The sequence below is a fragment of the Culicoides brevitarsis genome, chromosome 2 (genome assembly GCF_036172545.1).
Source record: "Culicoides brevitarsis isolate CSIRO-B50_1 chromosome 2, AGI_CSIRO_Cbre_v1, whole genome shotgun sequence".
Classification (NCBI taxonomy): Eukaryota; Metazoa; Arthropoda; class Insecta; order Diptera; family Ceratopogonidae; genus Culicoides; species Culicoides brevitarsis.
The window spans coordinates 37510778-37528594 of NC_087086.1; the positions used below are offsets into that span (position 1 = coordinate 37510778).

At 25.0% G+C, this 17817-nt stretch overlaps 1 protein-coding gene across 2 annotated transcripts in view; it reads right to left on the reverse strand.

Moving 5' to 3' along the window:
- Positions 1-17817, reverse strand: part of LOC134831702 (uncharacterized) — a 67745-nt gene that overhangs the window by 1282 nt on the left and 48646 nt on the right. For both annotated transcript variants that reach the window (XM_063845503.1, XM_063845502.1), the window contains 3 exons: positions 9006-9058; positions 3023-3581; positions 198-854 (listed from right to left, as the gene is read on the reverse strand). In XM_063845503.1, coding sequence (XP_063701573.1) covers positions 198-854; positions 3023-3581; positions 9006-9058 — 1269 coding nt within the window. The remainder of the gene's footprint in view (positions 1-197; positions 855-3022; positions 3582-9005; positions 9059-17817) is intronic.

The following is a 17817-nucleotide window of genomic DNA, read 5'->3' on the forward strand; positions in this document are numbered from 1 at the left end:
AAATTAATTTTTTAGAACTAAACTGTCAAAATTTGTACTAAAAATTAATTTTTTAGAACTGAATTGTCAAAATTTGTACTAAAAATTAATTTTTTAAAAATTCAAATGTCAAAGTTTGAACTAAAAATTAATTTTTTAGAACTGAACTGTCAAAATTTGTACTAAAAATTTAGTTTTGAAGCAAATTTTCAACTCACCTTCGATTGTCCTGAAACCCTTGTCCATCCATTGCTTCTTCGCCACGACATGCAAGGCTGAACTTTTGCCTCTTTCACAATTTTCCTACTATTTTTCGCATTCCGACGATTCATCATCGGACTTCCATGCGGACTGCCATTCATTTTATTGTTACTACTCGTCGTACTGTTACTGCGTCGAACCACAACAACGACATCTTCCTCACTGCTGTCCCCGTTCGAAGTTGTTGTCGTTGTTTCCTGCAACACGACATTAAATTTACTCGCGTCAATCACTTCAATTTCCTCAATATTGTCATCGGTGCGGTTTTTGTGCTCCGCATTGCTCAAGTTTTTCATTTGAACGGAAAAACTGTCGCCGCTATCGTCGCTACTCGAAGTCGTGGAAGAACAACTGAAGACTTGGGCACGTCCTGCTTCGCTTGGCGTTGGACTATCGTCGTCGTCGGAGAGATCTTCTTCGTTTTCCGGCTCGACATCGTGATGACAATGCCCCGAGGAGGAAGTTGTGCTTTCGTCGTCGGAAGTAACGTAAGGAATTTTTTCCTCGCTGTTCAGTTGGGATTGCAAACTTTCAGACTTGTGAATGTTGACGAGTTTGTAAAAGTCTCGCGTGAAATTTTTACAAATTATTTCTTCGTCGTCGGAGTAACTGATCTAAAAAACGAAAAAATACATTTAAAAAATGAAATTTGAAAAAACCACGTGACCAAAAATGAAAAAAATCAAGAGAAAACTTTCTAAATCGAATTAAACGAATTTTCAATAAACCACGTGACCTGATTTAACAAACCATGTGATCATTTCATAACAAAGATCCAAAAATCATTGAAAATGTCACGTGGTTTGTCAAATTAGGTCACGTGGTTTATTAAAAATTTGTTTTTTGAAGCTTTTTAAAAGGAACTTCTTTGATTTTTTTAAAATTTGGTCACGTGGTTTTTTCAAATTTCGTCTTTTAAACTGAAAATAATGTTAAAAATTAACAAGGCGTCTCCATAAAATCTGTTTTTAATCGATGGAGAAGCCTTTTCTAATCTCTTTCTCGCTTCCCGAAAATTTCGTTCATTAACTTTTCACACACAATTACACTTTTATTCGATTTTAAGCCGCAAACGGTTCACTAATGGCTGATGCTGCTGCTGCTGCGAACTCTCTCAGTCACACACACCTAACAATTAATCACACAGCATGCCGTCTGTGGTTTTATCTTCCAATTTATATAAAAGCTCCATTCTTTCTCCTCACGACGAGCTCTGTTCGTGATGTTGTGTCACATTTCATGGAAAAAAATTTTTCGCGACGGCAAAATTTTAATTATAATGTCATTATTATATTTTTATAGAAGTTGTGCCTTCGGAGTCGAGGCGTTCTGAGAAATTTTATTATCCGGAAGTAATGCAAACTTAAATTCACGAAGATTTATTTTTAATTGTTCCTCGCGTGCGGGAAAACTTTTCTCTCTTTGTGACAACTTTTGATTTCGTTTGTCGTGAGAGATAAACATTTTTTTTGTGCTTTTCACTCAGTTTGTCTTATTTTCAGTTAAAATTATGATGATGATGTAAATTAAGAAGGAAGTAGAATTTTATTTGCGAAAGAAGGAGAGACGAAAATTTTTTAATGCAAATTGCGAAGGAGGAAGGTAGTAAAAAGAGGAAGGTATTTTTGCAATTTAATTTATGTGTTGTTGCTTTACTTTATTGTTACAATTAGAGCGAGGTAGAAATATGGCATGGCAGTTATGAGTGATGATGACAATGGCTCTCAAAAAAAGTGAGGAGTGAAAATTTTTTGCAAGGAATTGAAGAAATGAAGGACAGGGATGTACTAAAAATGACTTTTGAGGCATTTCGAGTACTAAATTTGTACTAAAAATTGCTTTCAAAGTATCTTAATTTTGAAATTTTTCAAAAATTTGTACTAAAAATTGCTTTCAAAGTATTTCAAACTTGAAATTTGTACTAAAAATTGCTTTCAAAGTATTTCAAACTTAAAATTTGTACTAAAAATTGCTTTCAAAGTATTTTGAACTTCAAAATTTGTACTAAAAATTGCTTTCAAAGTATCTTGAAATTTGTACTAAAAATTTGTACTAAAAATTTCTTTCAAAGTAATTTCAAATAAAAAATTTGTACTAAAAATTTCTTTCAAAGTATTCAAGACTTGAAATTTGTACTAAAAACTGCTTTCAAAGTATTTCAAACTAAAAATTGCTTTCAAAGTATTTTAAACTTAAAATTTGTACTAAAAATTACTTTTGAAGTATTTTAAACTTGAAATTTGTACTAAAAATTGCTTTCAAAGTATTTTAAACTTAAAATTTGTAAAAAAAATTGTACTAAAAATTGCTTTCAAAATATTTTTGACTTGAAATTTGTACTAAAAATTGTTTTCAAAGTATTTCAAAACGAAATTTGTACTAAAAATTGCTTACAGAATATCTTAAACATGAAATTTGTATTAAAATTGCTTTCAAAAGCAAAAAATTAAATTTTAGTAAAGCTTAAAGTAAAGCACATCTCTGCCTTTTTCTCCTTTCATACTTTAATAAAATATGAACGGCAATGAAAATTGTTTATATTACAAAGTACCTTGCAGGCAAATTCTCGAGTAAAGTAACTCGATTATCGTCATGCCGAATAAATTCGAGCTGCTTGTAGAACCATTAAAGGATAAAAGGATAAGAATAAGGATATTAATCCAATAGACATTGAATAAACAAAAAGGTGTGCGGCATAACTCATCTCCATTTCACACTCGTAGACAAAACAAAAGCACTCAACAACAGAAACGAGGTAATAAAATTACACGAAAATCCTTACCTGCTCAGCCAGCAAATCATTGAAATCCTCCTCTGTTTGCGTTATCGCATCTGCCAACAAACTCGTCGACCCGTTCCAAGTCCATTCTTCCTCGACAGCGGTGCCCATTTCCTCTTGTGACATACTCCAGTCTTCCATTTCCGCGGAGCAAGGAGCTGCCGATAAGAGCCATTGCTCGGGTTCTTCCGGCAAATTTTCTAAATGAGCTTCTTGCGAGGGAGGCGGTTGCCCTGAACTCATGGTGCAATAACCTTCGTCGCGTCCTTTCATGGGACTTGCTGAAAGGGCGGCATTTTGTGCTTCCAAGTCACGAACGCGAGTTTTAAGCATCGAAACCTCATCGCGTAAATTGTCTTCAGCGACAATTGCATCGACGACTTTTCGCATCACATCATCGAGACATAACTCGTATTGCCGAACTCTCTGATGGAGCGACTTATTTTCGTATTGCAACGTTGCCAAGGAGTTTTCTTGGCGCTGAAAACGCGCTTGGAGCGTTTTGTGGTCCCGACAAACTTGCATCGAACGACGTTCCTTTGTGCGCATCGCTCGGTTCATCCTGCGGAGAGAGAAAAAGTTTTTTTTATTAATAAATTGGATTCGAGTTCGTCCCTTTTTGCATCTAAATGTCAACTTGATTCATTTACGAGCAGAGCAAAATTTGTCGGATATGTTTGCCAATGGATTAACCAGTTTATGTAAATACGAAAAGGGGAAAGATCAGTCCGTTTCTGCGTCGAGAACAGTTGGAAATGTAAATAATTTTTGTGGATAAAGTAAATGAATCGTCTATGGCTCTCATTTGGGAAAAAGGATTTTATGAGATTTTTTTGTCGTTTATGGCAGTAAATCAGTCATGTTTGGGGTAATAATAGTTACAGAAGTTCATGAAAAATTCATTGGAAGCAAAAACATAAGTTGATGAGTGATTGTCTAAGCGAATATTTTGTCAATTTGAATTAATTAAAAAAAGTTTTAGGTTAGATTTTTTCGATAATGAATAAATTTGTTCATTTTACGAAAGAAATTTTTTTATTTTCGAAAACTTTCGAATTTATTAATTTTATAAAAGAAAAAATTTTTGAAATTGTTCAGTTTTCGATCTTTTTTTTTTTTTTTTTGTTCATTTTAAATAAAAAAAAAACAAATAAAAATTTTTTTAATATTAATTTTTTTTCTAAATTATCTTAATTTTTTTTTAAGACAATTTAAAAAGAATTTTTTCAATTTTTGTTTTATAATTTTCATTATTTGAATAAAAATTTTTGCTTTGTTTGGATTTAATACAAAAATTATTTTTATTCATTATCGATGAAAAAATTAATTAAAATCAATTTTTCTTCCTTTCATGTTCGTCTAGACATCTTTGGATTGTCAAATTTCATCCTGAAAAAAAAAATAAAAAATTAAAGTAAACTGAGATTATTTTTAAAGACAAAAAAAATAAGTTCATTGTACTTCCTTTGTCCATTTTCTCTACTTTTTACTTGTTTTTCACAATTTTTTTCTACTTGAACGAACTTTTGATTCACTTTTTGTTAAAATTCTTATTTTTCATATTTTAAAATTTTTCCTTATTTTTCTTTAAATTCCTTTTAACTTTTTTTCTGGAAAAATCTTGTTAGTTACTCAACTAAACAAAACATTCCATTAACTAACAGCATCAACAAAGAAGCAAAAAAAATTCAAATTGTGATTTTTGCTTCCTTTTTCTCTCCGTGCGACGACGATGAAATGTGGTGACGATTCACACACAAAAAAAGACGTCGAGCTGTGTAATATTTTATTTTATGTCCAATCTTTTTTGCTTGGCTCATCAGGGAAAATTTATCTGTTCATCTCTCTCGTTCAAGACGACGAAACGAAAAACTTTTCCGGAGAAAATATGAAACGTGAAAATGTAGGTCATGCGAATAATGGTTGGGCATTGTTGTTCACATCATCCAAACAAATGAAAGAAACAGGCGAAAAAAATCGACGCACAAGAAAAGTTTATTTTTTTACTACACTTATCATCATCAACGAGCATCATTGAGTCGTTTTGCCGGATTGGATGGCAGCGGCAACCAGTTCAGTATATTCTTCACTTAAATTGATGAGTCCTGTATTTTATGCGATTTTCTTTTTTTTCTGCTCCGATTTTCCTTTTTTTAAGTGAGTGTATTTTATGGGAAAAATCTTTCTTTAAACTGTATTAAAAGGATCTCGACCGAAATTCGATGTTTTTTTGTGGTAATGATATGCAAGTTTTTTTTTCATCTGCGTTTTTTCACATGACTCGAGCTGTCAAGTGTGGAAAATTTGTTACGAGAAAGAGGAAGTATCGACTTGTCAATCAGTTGGAGTGTTTAGAAGGGGAAAACAAGCGAGATTTGAGTTGTCAGGTTTTGAAAGAAAATTTGATACAGTCTTTAAATTAGATTTGCGAAAACTGCAAGTGACATTTTAAGGGGACGATTGTGTTATTAAATTGTATTTGTTGCGCAAATTTGCAATTTCAATTAAGTTAATTGTCTTTTGAGAATTGAAAAAATTTGCAAATAATGAAATTTTTATTGTAACATCAATTAATACGAAATTTCGAAAATTTGTATTTCGAAAAATAAAGAAATTCGAAAACTGAACAAATTTGAAAATTTTTCTTTCATGAAATGAACAAATTCGAAAATTTTCGAAAATAAAAATTTTTCTTCAGTATTTAATTCAATAAAAAAAATTCAAAATTTTCTATAAAAAATTTAAAGAAAATAAATAAAAGTAATTTAAAATATAATAATTTAGAAATTAAATTTAAAAAAAATTAAAATTGGAAAACAAAAATAATTCTAAATTTTTTTTTCTAATTTTTTAATTATTTTTTAAAATTGGAAAACTTAAAAAATCTCATTTTTTTATGAAATTTTCAAATTCTCAAATTCTCAAAAACCGTAAAAACTTTAAATCGATTTTTCTCAGTTTGTTAAAAATGTAAGTTGTGCGATTTATCCTTTTCGCCCGGGATTTTTATTATTTAATTTTTGAATTATATTTATTTATTTTTTTAATATTTTTTTAAATTGAATTTTTTTTAATTTTTTATTAAAAATTTTTATTTTTTTTTTATTAATTTTACAAAAAAAAAAAATAAAAATATATATATATATATATATATGTATATATAATTTTTTTTTAAATTTTAATTTTTTTCTAAATTAAATATCTTATATTTTTTAAAGAAAATTTAAAAAGAATTTTTTAAATTTTTTTTTTAATTTTCATTATTTGAATAAATATGTTTGCTTGGTTTGAACTTACTGAATTAAAAAAAAATCGAAAATTTTATGCAAAATTCTTCAAAAAAAATTTTTTTAAATCAGAAAAAAAATTGATCGATAACTCGTCAAACAAAAGATAACTCCAATTAATCCAAATCAAGCAAAAAACCATCAGTCAGACCATTAGCAAACAAAGCCCAAAAACGTTCATCAATTATTCGGATTTTTAATTAAAATCTAGCTTTCTAGCTATGTCTCCAATCCAAAGACAAACATTCAAAGCCATCGTGACGAATGTTGTCACAAATGCCCATGCAATTATCCCCAACTTCCTTTTGTTCCCATTTCTCCGTCTTTTTGACGAGAAAAGGATATTTTAATCACTTCTCTCTTGCTTTTTCATGCAAATAACAAAAACAGGACCTGCCAAACGCACGAAAAGCTCAAAATACACAAAAACACGTAATTACCGAGCCATGATACGCCAAAAAGCAAGCAAAGTCGGGCAATAACACTTTCGTATAATCAGTTGTGCAAAGTCTGGAAATTAAAATGTGTTCGTGTTAAATAGAAAAAAATTAAAAACAAACTTCGGGAACGTCACACGAGAAGAGAAGATGTGTGATGTAATCAGGAAATGTACACACATCATGATAATAATAATAAAAAAACGACGTAATGAGTCGACGTATGTTGCGCGAATGAAAAATTTGTTGCCATGGATGTAAGCGCAACAAGAGAATGATTATAAAAATAACAAAACAACCCTTTATTTGCACATTTGGATTCCCCTAAAGCGATGTGTGTGTACCTATGACAGAAAAAAAAAGAAAATTTTCACATACAAATAATAATATTTTGCTTAAAGATTATGCCCTTGCACGTTACTTTCACTTTGCTCCGGCACACACACACACGGAAAACATCACACAACAAACGTAATAAAATAATAAAAATATTTTTCATTTTGTCGTCTATTTATGTTTTTGCTTCGAATGAAACGCATTTCATGGAATTTAAAAAAAAATACCAAGACTAAATATAATTTTTGAGAAAATTGTTTCTTGTGAAAAATCACGAATTTTCCGAGAAAATGAAATTAAACAATAAATATATTGAAAAAAATTAAAATGAAGGAAATTCTCAGAAAATTTTGAAAAATAATAAAAATAAAAAAATAATAGGTAATTGATAAATTCATTAAAAATTTAATTTATTTTAATTTTTTTAAATTATTATTTTTCATAATAAAATTTAAATAAAATATAATTTAAATTTTTTTATTTGAATATTTTATTTTTTATATTTATTTATTTTTTTTTTTAAATTAACTTTTAACATTTTATAAATTTTTATAATTAATTTTGTTTTACTAATTTTATTTTTTCATTAATTTCCTGAACTTGGTTTTTTTATATTTTAAATTTTTTTTATAATTTTTTTCAATGATGACCTATTAAAAATTTTAATTTATTATTTTAATAATAAAATAAAATATAATTTTTATATTTTTTTTTATTTTTTAATTAAACGATTTTAATTAATTTTTAATGTTTTTTATTTAAATATATTTTATTTTTTTTTTTTAATTTTATTTAATTGAATTTTTTTATCAATAGTGAAAAATTATAAATTTTTGGAAAGATAATAAAAATTTAGAAATTTTTTAAATTTTTTTATAAATTTTCAAACATTTTTCTCATAATTAATTATTTTTCTCTTGTTTTAAAATTTTAATAATTTTTTTAAAATATTAAAATTAATAAATTTATAAAAATATTTTAATACATTTAAAAATTAAATTGAAAATTAAATATTTTAATTAGGAATTTAAATTAGTTATTAAAATTAAAAAAAACTAAAAAATTGTAAAATTGTTTAATTTTGAGGAAAATTTAAGAATTTTTAGAAAATTAAAAAAAAAAATTATTTGATATTCGATTATTTTTTTTGTTAAATAAAATTTTTATTTAAAAAAAAATATTTAAATTAATTAATTAGAAAATGTATTAAAATATTAATTTATAAATTTATTAATTTTATAAATTTATTAATTTTAATTTTTAATATTTAAAAAAAATTATTAAAAAATTTAAAACATGAGAAAAATAATTAATTATGAGAAAAATTTATAAAAATTTATGAAAAATTCAAAATGTAAAAAAAATATTTTAATTAATTAAAATACGCTCAAATTCCTCATATAACGAAACTTGTACCTCGGTCGCTAACCCACGCTGAGCTTCCCAAGCAACGAGCTCATTATGCATACAAATGTTTCCGAGAATTTTTAATTTGTACATTCGTACGCCTTTAGCACCATCAGCAAAAATTAGATTTTTTAATGTCTCTCGAATTATATTTTGACTAAAAACGTAGAAAAAAAACAAAGAACGTACAAGGGCAAACGACGATGGTGGCATGTTGACACAAAACGAAGTAAAAATAAAGAATTTTTTGTTTAATTATCATCATAAATGTATAAGCAAATATTTTCTTTTATTATTTTATTTTATTTTTGTGCAAACATTGACAGTCGTCGCAAATCCACTTACGAAGATTTTTCGTTGTTTTTCAGTCCAAAATTCATGTTTAGGGAGTCAAAGTACTTGTCACATAATGTTTGGCAATGAGATAAAACATGATTTTTCATGTGTGTCAATATTGGCTGGTTTTGTTATTTTTTGGGCGTCAAGTCGAGAAAAAAGTTTTTTTTTAAAGTGACTCACGTTTCAATTTGGTCCTTCAGCTCCTTCTCGACAACTGGCGACGTTGATTGGCTCTGTAAAGACAAAAAAAAAAGTTAAAGAAAAAAGTTAGTTTGTGATTCAATAATTTTTCCAAATAAAGCCTTATTTCCCCCTTTTTTTTGTTGAAAACTGAAGGAAAACTATTTCTATGTAATTTTCTATAAATTTACGAAACGAAGAATGAAGAAAGGACGGCCTGGAATGATTTATGTAACGCAAAAACGAAACATTGTCGGCAAAAATGGATTTATGTATCAGTAGTTTTGTAACTCAGTAACAAGAGGCAGTCCAATAAAATAAATAAAAATCCTATAAAGACATTTGAAAAGTAATTTTTCAACGAAAAATGGGTTTTTAAGGGAGTTTGATGGACTGGATGATCAATATTGAATTAGTTGAGTACTGAAAAAAAATTTTTATTTTATTTTTTCTTGATATTAAAGCTTTTTGTGAGCTATTTAAGCCTCTATATAATTTTTATTTAAATTTTTAATTTTTATTTTTTTTTTTTTTTAATTTTTTTTTTTTTTTAAATTTAATTTTTTTTTTTAAATTTATTTTTTTTTAAATTTAAATTTTCATATTTTTTAAATTTATTTTTTTTTATAAATTTTATTTTTTTTAATTTAAATTTTTTTTAAAAAATTTTTTTATAATTTAATTTTTTTTTTTTTAATTTAAATTTTTTATTTTTTTTTTAATTTAAATTTTTTTAAATAAATTTTTGTTTAAATTTAAATTTTTTATTTTGAATTTTTTTTTTTTTTTTTTTTTTTAATTTAATTTTTTTTTTTTTTTAATTTAAATTTTTTTGACATTTTTTCTCATAAAACATCCAAAAAATCCCTTTTCAACATCACGAAACATGTCAAAAAAAAATCAATCTAACCAGAAAATGATGAAAAGGGTTTCCTTTTCTTTACAATTTTTCACTTGTTTTTGTATTTTTCATCCTTCGTCATCATCAATAACATTTCCAGCAATTTTCCCGTTATAAAAACTTTTTACAAAAAGAAGCAAAAAGTCCCATTTATTGTTGCGCCATTATATTTGTCTGGTCAAAAAAGTCACCCAAAAAAAGAGCATTTAATGCAAACAACATAAAAATAATGAAAAAAGGGGAGACTTTCTAATTTTTATCGGTTCGTTTTTTTTTCATAACTTCTGTGGGCAGGCGACAATTGTTAAAATAAAAAAAAAATATTGAAATTAAAATAATAAATAAATAAATAAAAAGAAAGTCTGTTGGAAAAAATAATCCATGAAATAAAAAAGCAGGAAGAAAATACAAAAAAAAAGTTTATCCAGCATTTAATTTCCGCTTTTGCCATATTTTTTGTAGGTTTTTCTGTAAAAATGAGTGTTTTTCTTGTTCATTTGTTTTAAAAGAGCGACTTTTTGTAAAAAAAAGTTAATGGTAAATTGGGGGACTTATGGGCGAGGCGAATCGAGTCAAGTTGTTGTGATTGATGACATTTTATATTGAAAAAAATTTATAAAAATAAAAAAATATTAAAATTAATTTTTATTGATTTAAAAAATATAAAGAAATTTTTACAAAATAAAATTAAAAATATAAAAAAATAAATGAAAAAAAATTTTAAATATTTTTTTGTAAATATTTTTTTAATTTAATAATTATTTAATTTTTAATTAATTTTAATTTAATTTTAAAAAAAATTAATTTTTTTTTATATTAATTATTATTTTTATTTTAATTTTTTTTTTGAAAATTTCGAATTTTTAAAAAAAATAAATATTTTTTTTTTATAAAATTTAATATTTTTAAATTATTTTTTATAATTATTTAATTAATTATTAATTTTAATTTTTTTTAAAAGAAATAAAATAAAAATTTTTTGATTAAAAATTATATTTTTAATTTTTTTTAATTAAATTTATAAAAAAATATTTAAAATATTTTAAAATTAATTTATTTTTAATTTTAATTTATCAAAAATTTTTTAATTATTTAATTTTAATTTTTTATATTTTAATTTATTTTATTAAAAAAAATATTTTAAAATTATTTAAAAAATTTTGATTAATTAATTATTAAATTTTTTTTTTAAATTTTTAATTTATTAAAAATAATTTTATTTCTATAAAAAATAATTATATAAAATAATTTTATGATTTTAAATTATTTTTTAAAAATTATTTTAAATTATTATTGAAAATAAATTAATAATTAAATAAAATTATAAAAATACGCTTTAACAAAAAATCATTAAAATATTTTTTAACAAATTTTTCCATATTTACAAAAAAAGTACAATAAAAACCCGTAAAGTCGCCCCTTTTTTTTAAACATTTTCCATATTCATCCCTTTCAATTAATAAAATATGCGTGCATAAACTCTTTTTGTTTCGTTTTTCGGTTTTTTTCAGTCAATTTTTTCCTCTGTTTTTTCACAAAAGTGACATTTCATTGTTTGCAGTTCACAATGGACTGCAGAAAAAATTCAGAATTGAGATTTTAATATTCACGACGCGATAAAAAAAAAATGGAAAAAAATTCCAGACAAAGAAAAACAACTGCATTAGTTCTTTTCGAAGGAAATCTAAATTAAGAAATTACTTTATTTATTCAATAACATGACAAATAAATAAAAATAGGACTCAAAGTTACACACAAACAATAATTTTTTATGATATTGTTTTATGACACGCCGCCGCCGCTCAAACGCAGGATACGAATTTTTTTTCTTTTTGACGAAATGTGCCCAAGGGGGAAATCCATTATATCTTTCGACTTTGTAACAAATAATATGTTCTTATTCAAATAAACTCGAAAAAAACTCAAAAAATGGAAAAAGAAGGAATTTTAATATCAATATTGATAGTTAATAACATATTTCGGGGAAATTTTCCGAACACGCGAGCGACTAAAATGACTTTATTATTGGAAACGAGCGATTTTGACGGGCATATCGCAGCATGACGATGAATTATTCGATCAATATTGATCAGCATTGAATGCAAAAACAAACAAAACACCTGTCGAATGGAATTTTCGACGCAAAATGTAACAAAAATGTAGCAAAACCATTTATTTCGAGCATTTCGGTGCAAAAAACCGATGCCGGTAGCGCCATTCACTCATAAAAACACTTTTTGTTCTCGTTAGGCGTCAAAATAGCCCGCGGACCGAGAAATGACACAAAACGCAAAAATAAATTCGCAGTTTAAAATAATAGAGGTTTCAACTGAAACAGACAGCGGATGAAAAAGATGAAGGCAGACAGCTGCGAGGGGAGCCAAACAGAGAGAGAAAAAAATAAAGAAGGGGAGCACATTTCACATCATCGCACATTTAAAGTCATGATCGTCAAGCAGTCATCATCTGCAGAAGGAGAAGAAAGTTCGCATGTGTCAGTGCATTTTGAATGGTTTGAAGAAAATAAATGTGTTTGGAGATGAAGAAGATGTAGAAAAATAAAATTTTATGTTTGAAAGCTGTTGAATCACGGTTGAAAGGGAGTTTTTTTTGTAAGAAAAATTTTTAGAGGGATTTTTTGTCTGTCTGTGATGAATTTTCTTTTAAAAGTTCAAATTTTGCACATTTTTGTACTCCTCAAAAATTATTTTTGATTTATTTTTAAATTAATTTAATTTTATTATCATTTAATTTCAAATTTAAATTAATTGAATTAATTTTTAATTCATTAAATTTTTATTAAAATTATTTTAATAATTAATTCAAAAAAATTTTTAAATCAAAAAATATTTAAATTAATTATTTTTTTAAAATAAATTTTTTAATTATTTTTTTTAAATATATTTTTAGTTAAATAAATTTATTTTTTAAAAATAATTTTAATTTTTTTATATTTTTTTTTAAATAATTTTTTAAAAATATTTTTTTTTTTTAACTTTAAAGGCAGAATTTTTGAGCTAAAAACTGATGTTTCAAACAATTTTCACATTTTCGTACTCCTCGAAATTTTTTTAAAAAATCAAATTTCAATTTTAGGAACAAATTTGTCAAAAAAATCAACTTTTGAGACTCTTCAACAATTTTTATATAAAAAATTAATAAATTTAAAATTTTACATTTTAATACTCCTCAAAAGTACATAACGGACAAAGGGACAGACATAACGGACAATGATTTTTCAAACAAAATTAACCAAAAACAGTTCTTCTGAGTTAAATTTTTCATAGAAAAGCGCTCAAATTGATTCAAATCACAAAAAATCCATCAATTACTCCATTTTTCCTTATCTTCACAGTGAGTGCATTTAAATTGTTCTTTACCTCTCACTAAAAAAAAAAAAGTAACAGTTATGAAGTAAAAATATTAAACGTAACGTAACATTTAAAAAGCAAATAGAAAATTTAAGCAAACGAACGTCGTTCAGCGCGTAAGTCTGCGTGTGGCGTGTGTTCGTTTTTTCAACATCGTTGAATCAAATTAAGATAAATCTTTTCCGGAGGCTGCGTTTCTTACCTCCTTAAAATTGTGTATATTTATTTTTCCTCTTATTTCTTGTGTTTTAACAAAAGAGAAAAAATAATAAGGAGAAAAATTGGCATTAGAGAGGTATGTTTGCGAGTCATCAGGGATTAGAGTTGCTAAGATAAGATTTTTTTTTTATTTTTAGAAAGCCTTTAAATAATTTTAAAAATATTTTTTTTATTAATTTTTATCTTAAAAAAATACATTTTTTAATAATTTATTCCATTTAAATTAAAAAATATTTAAAAATTAAAATTTTGCCTTTGAGAAGTACAAAATTGTGAAATTATATCAAAAATTTTAAAAATAAAAATTAGTAAAATTAAAAAAAATTAAAGAATAAAAAAAATTAAATTGGATATAAAAAATAAAAATTTTGAATAAAAAATTATTTTTTATACGTTTTGTTTTTTTTATTTATTTTATTTTTTAAAAATATTTAATGAGGAGTATTAAAATGTGAAATTTTCTTATAAAACAATTTTTTTAATAAATTTGACCATCAAAGAACTTCAAAAATTTATTTTATTTAAGTTTAAATTTTTGTGTGTCAAGTATTCTTTGAGGAGTACTAAAATGTGAAAATTTAATTTTTAAAATTTTTTTCAAAAAAAAAAATAATTTTTTAATTATATTACCTAATTATTTATTATTTTAATAATTTTTTTTTAAATAAAATAAATTAATTAATTAATTAAATTTTAAATTAATTAAAATAATTAATAAAAAAAAATTAAAAAATTATTCTAAAAAATTTTTTAAATTTAAAATTTCAAGAAAAAACGCTCCCTGCCTACCATTCACACTCAATGAACATTGACGACGCTCCATCTAAAACATTTTTCCTTGTCTTACACGTTTTTGTACAAGACATTTTTCAGCAACTGTCATCCACAAACATCCTTTTTCTCTGCTTCTCCATTCGAATTGTTCCCGTAATTTGTGATTGCACACAAAATTTCACTCAAACTAATTGATGGAAGGCAACACAAGGTGACTCGATGATATATTAAGCCCCAAAAAACTAATGAGAAATTCCAATTTGCACACAAATTGCTCTTATTTTGTCTCGAAATTCCGCATCAGTCACTCACCGATGTGTCAATGTCGTCTGCTTCGTGCGTGCATATAAATAACTTTTCGTCGTAAATCTTATCAAATGTGTAACTGACTTCGTCTTCCGAAATGGTCAATTTTATTGCGAGTTTTATTGCCTAAATAATGCCATGATTGGAATCGTGTTACATTTCTGCTCGAAAGGTGATAAAATATTCACTACATTAGACAAATTCGTGAAGTCGTGTCGACAAAAACGGTCACAAAACGATATGAATTTATTATTTTTTATAGTTTACCGAAAAAAATCATGAAAAAAAATCAAATGCTTAATGGACAAAAATATCGTTAAAATCACACCCTTTTCCGTATAATTTTGGGTCTCTTAGCGACAAAATTTTTTTTTAAAGATTTTTTTTCGTTATCTGTCTCCAAATTCAGTTCTCGGGTAAAAAGAGAGTAAATTGTGTAACGAGCCGATTTATAAAGTTCCCTCGAATTCACTTTTCTCCCCTTTTTTTGTTGGATTTTCGTGTAGATAAAAATTAAAGACATTCGAAAATATCACATAATAATTCTTCTTTTGTTCTACAAAACGACACAAAGGACCGACTAATATTTATTTCCAGTATATTGGTTTTTTGCAATTCAATATTCCTTCGTTTTTTCCCTTACAAGAGATACTTTTTTACTCGAAGGTGTATCAAAATAATTTTAAATAGATAAAACTTTGTTTTTCGAGAAAAGTTTGTTGGGACGATTTTTGCTAAATAAATATTTAAGTCCCTCAGGAAGTATTTTTCCCTTATTTTTGCAGAAAATCAGGGCTCAATAAGCTGCTTTTTAACTTTTTTCGGATTTTTTAATGATACAAGGGTGGATTAAATGAAAAAAAAAACTGGTCTAGACTGGAAAAGTTTCTCAAAATAAATAATAAAAAAATATCAGAAAGGTATTTAAATAAATAATTTGAAAAAAAAGGTAATAAATAATAATGATGTAAAATTAGGAAGAAGAATAAGTTTTCGGTCCTAATCTCTTGTTTTGTCTAATCGAAAATCAAAAAGTTTCGGGTGAGTCGTAACTAAGAGTCGATAGGAGCAGAAAAAAGGGACAAAAGGAAGGATTTTCTGGTTGACATGGCAAATAAAGAGGAATAAAAAAGAGGTAAGTTGTAAAAGGAAGTTTTGTCTTTGGTCATTTGTTGGTTGAAAATTTGAATGAATTTAAATAATTTTTTTATTTAAATATTTTAAATGAATTTTCAATATTTAAAATTTTTTATGAAATAAATTTACGAAATTATTTTTTTTTATTTATTAAAAATTATTTATTTGTTATTTTTTCAAATTAAATAATTAGTAATTAAAAAAAATTGAATAATTAATTAAATTAAATAAAAAAAATTTTTTTTATATATTTTTTTTAAAAATAAAATTGAATAGTTAATTAAATTAAATTTAAAAATATTAATTAAATATTTTTTTCTCAAAAGGAAAAATTTAAAAATTTTTTAATTTTTTTTTTTCTAAAAATTAAATTTAAAAATTAAAAATTTTTATATACATTTTTTTTATAAATTTATACCTACTTAATTATTTTACTGAAAAATTTTATAAATGAAAAAACATTTTTTAATGATCGGAAAATTTTAAAAATAATTAATTGGAAAATTTAAGAAATATTTAATGAATTTTTATTACTTTTATTATAAAAAAAATTTTTAATTAAATAAGTTTGTCTTAAAGTAATAAATTTTATTTTAAAAATTATTAAATTATTATTAAAATTAAAAATTATTCATTTAATTAAAATATTATTTTTTTTTGTTTGTAAAGTAATCGAAAATTTTTAATTATTAATTTTAATTTTTTTTAATGAATTATTTTTTTTTATTTGTAAAAATACGAAAAAAAATATATTTTTTTATTTTTTAATAAAAATAAAAATTTTTCTTCATATTATTCTTAAGTTTTTCTTTTTAAAATTTCTTATTAAAAAAAAATAAATTATGTAAATATTTTTTTTGTTAATGAAAAATTTATTTTACTACAATTTTCATTTTCAAAAAAAAAACCTCGAATTTGTTCAAAACAGAAATTTTAGTATAAAATTATATAAAAAATATTTTTTTGTGACATTCGAATTTATCTTTACAAAAATCGATTTTAAACTAATTTTTGTAACAAAAAATTCCCTACTGACACCAAATGACCCTTTTCCCTGATTATTTTTTTCTTTTACTCCTTTAACCTAAAAATTCACTCCCTCAAAATTCTGACAAACCTCGAACGATTTTCCCACAAATTTGCATCTAATTTCGCATCATTCACCAAAAACTCGTCTATCAAATCGCAAACCATCCTCGCCACACAGAGCATTTGAACGACCAACCGCATGAAAATATTCCCGTTCGCCATAATCAAATTAGACTTAAATCATGTTTTTGTGATATGATTTATATTTTATTATTCAAATGATTTAAATTAAATTTAAACTTTTTAAATTTACTTATGATAACTGCTTGCGGTGAATGGCATCGAATGAATGATTTGTGCGTTATTTTTATTGCTCCCCTTCGTCACTTCCTCGTTTTTTTCTATTTTTTGACAATTTTTCTAAAAAAGCTTTAAAAAAGAGAAAGAAACGCATTTTATGATATTTTAAGCGAATCTTCTATTTTTTAACTGATGCGGAATTGGGGAGACAAGGAAGAAGAAAGGAACGGATCATCCGCAGTAAGTATTATTTTGATTTCTATTTTATTCCGCAAATTCTCCCTTTTTTTTGTATCGGATGGATTTTGTGATAATATAATATCCTTTTTCTCCGTTTTATTTGCGAAGATGTTCTTCCGTCGTCTTCAAGGACTCCTCACATATGCAGCGAATTGGGGAGCAAACGGAAAAATAAAGCATGGGGAGCAGCACAACAGACACAAACAAGTAATAAAGCAAGGTTAAACTTTTTAAATTATATTAAGGTTTGCTTTTCCGACGAGTTACAGTGTTACGGATTTTGTCTTGTTTTAATGTGATTAGCTGGGTGCTGCTTACACGTTCTATGTGCGAAGGCATTAACACACACTTGACTTGGATTCGTTTGGATTGTGATTTTGGAAAGTGGCGAAGATTATTTTTTAACTCAATAAGAGATTTTTAAAGCTTAAGAAGAAATTTTAAAACCTCAAGAGGAAATTTTAAGACCTCAAAGGAAATTTTCCAAAGCTTGAGAAGAAATTTTTAGACCTCAAAGGAAATTTTTCGAAGCTTA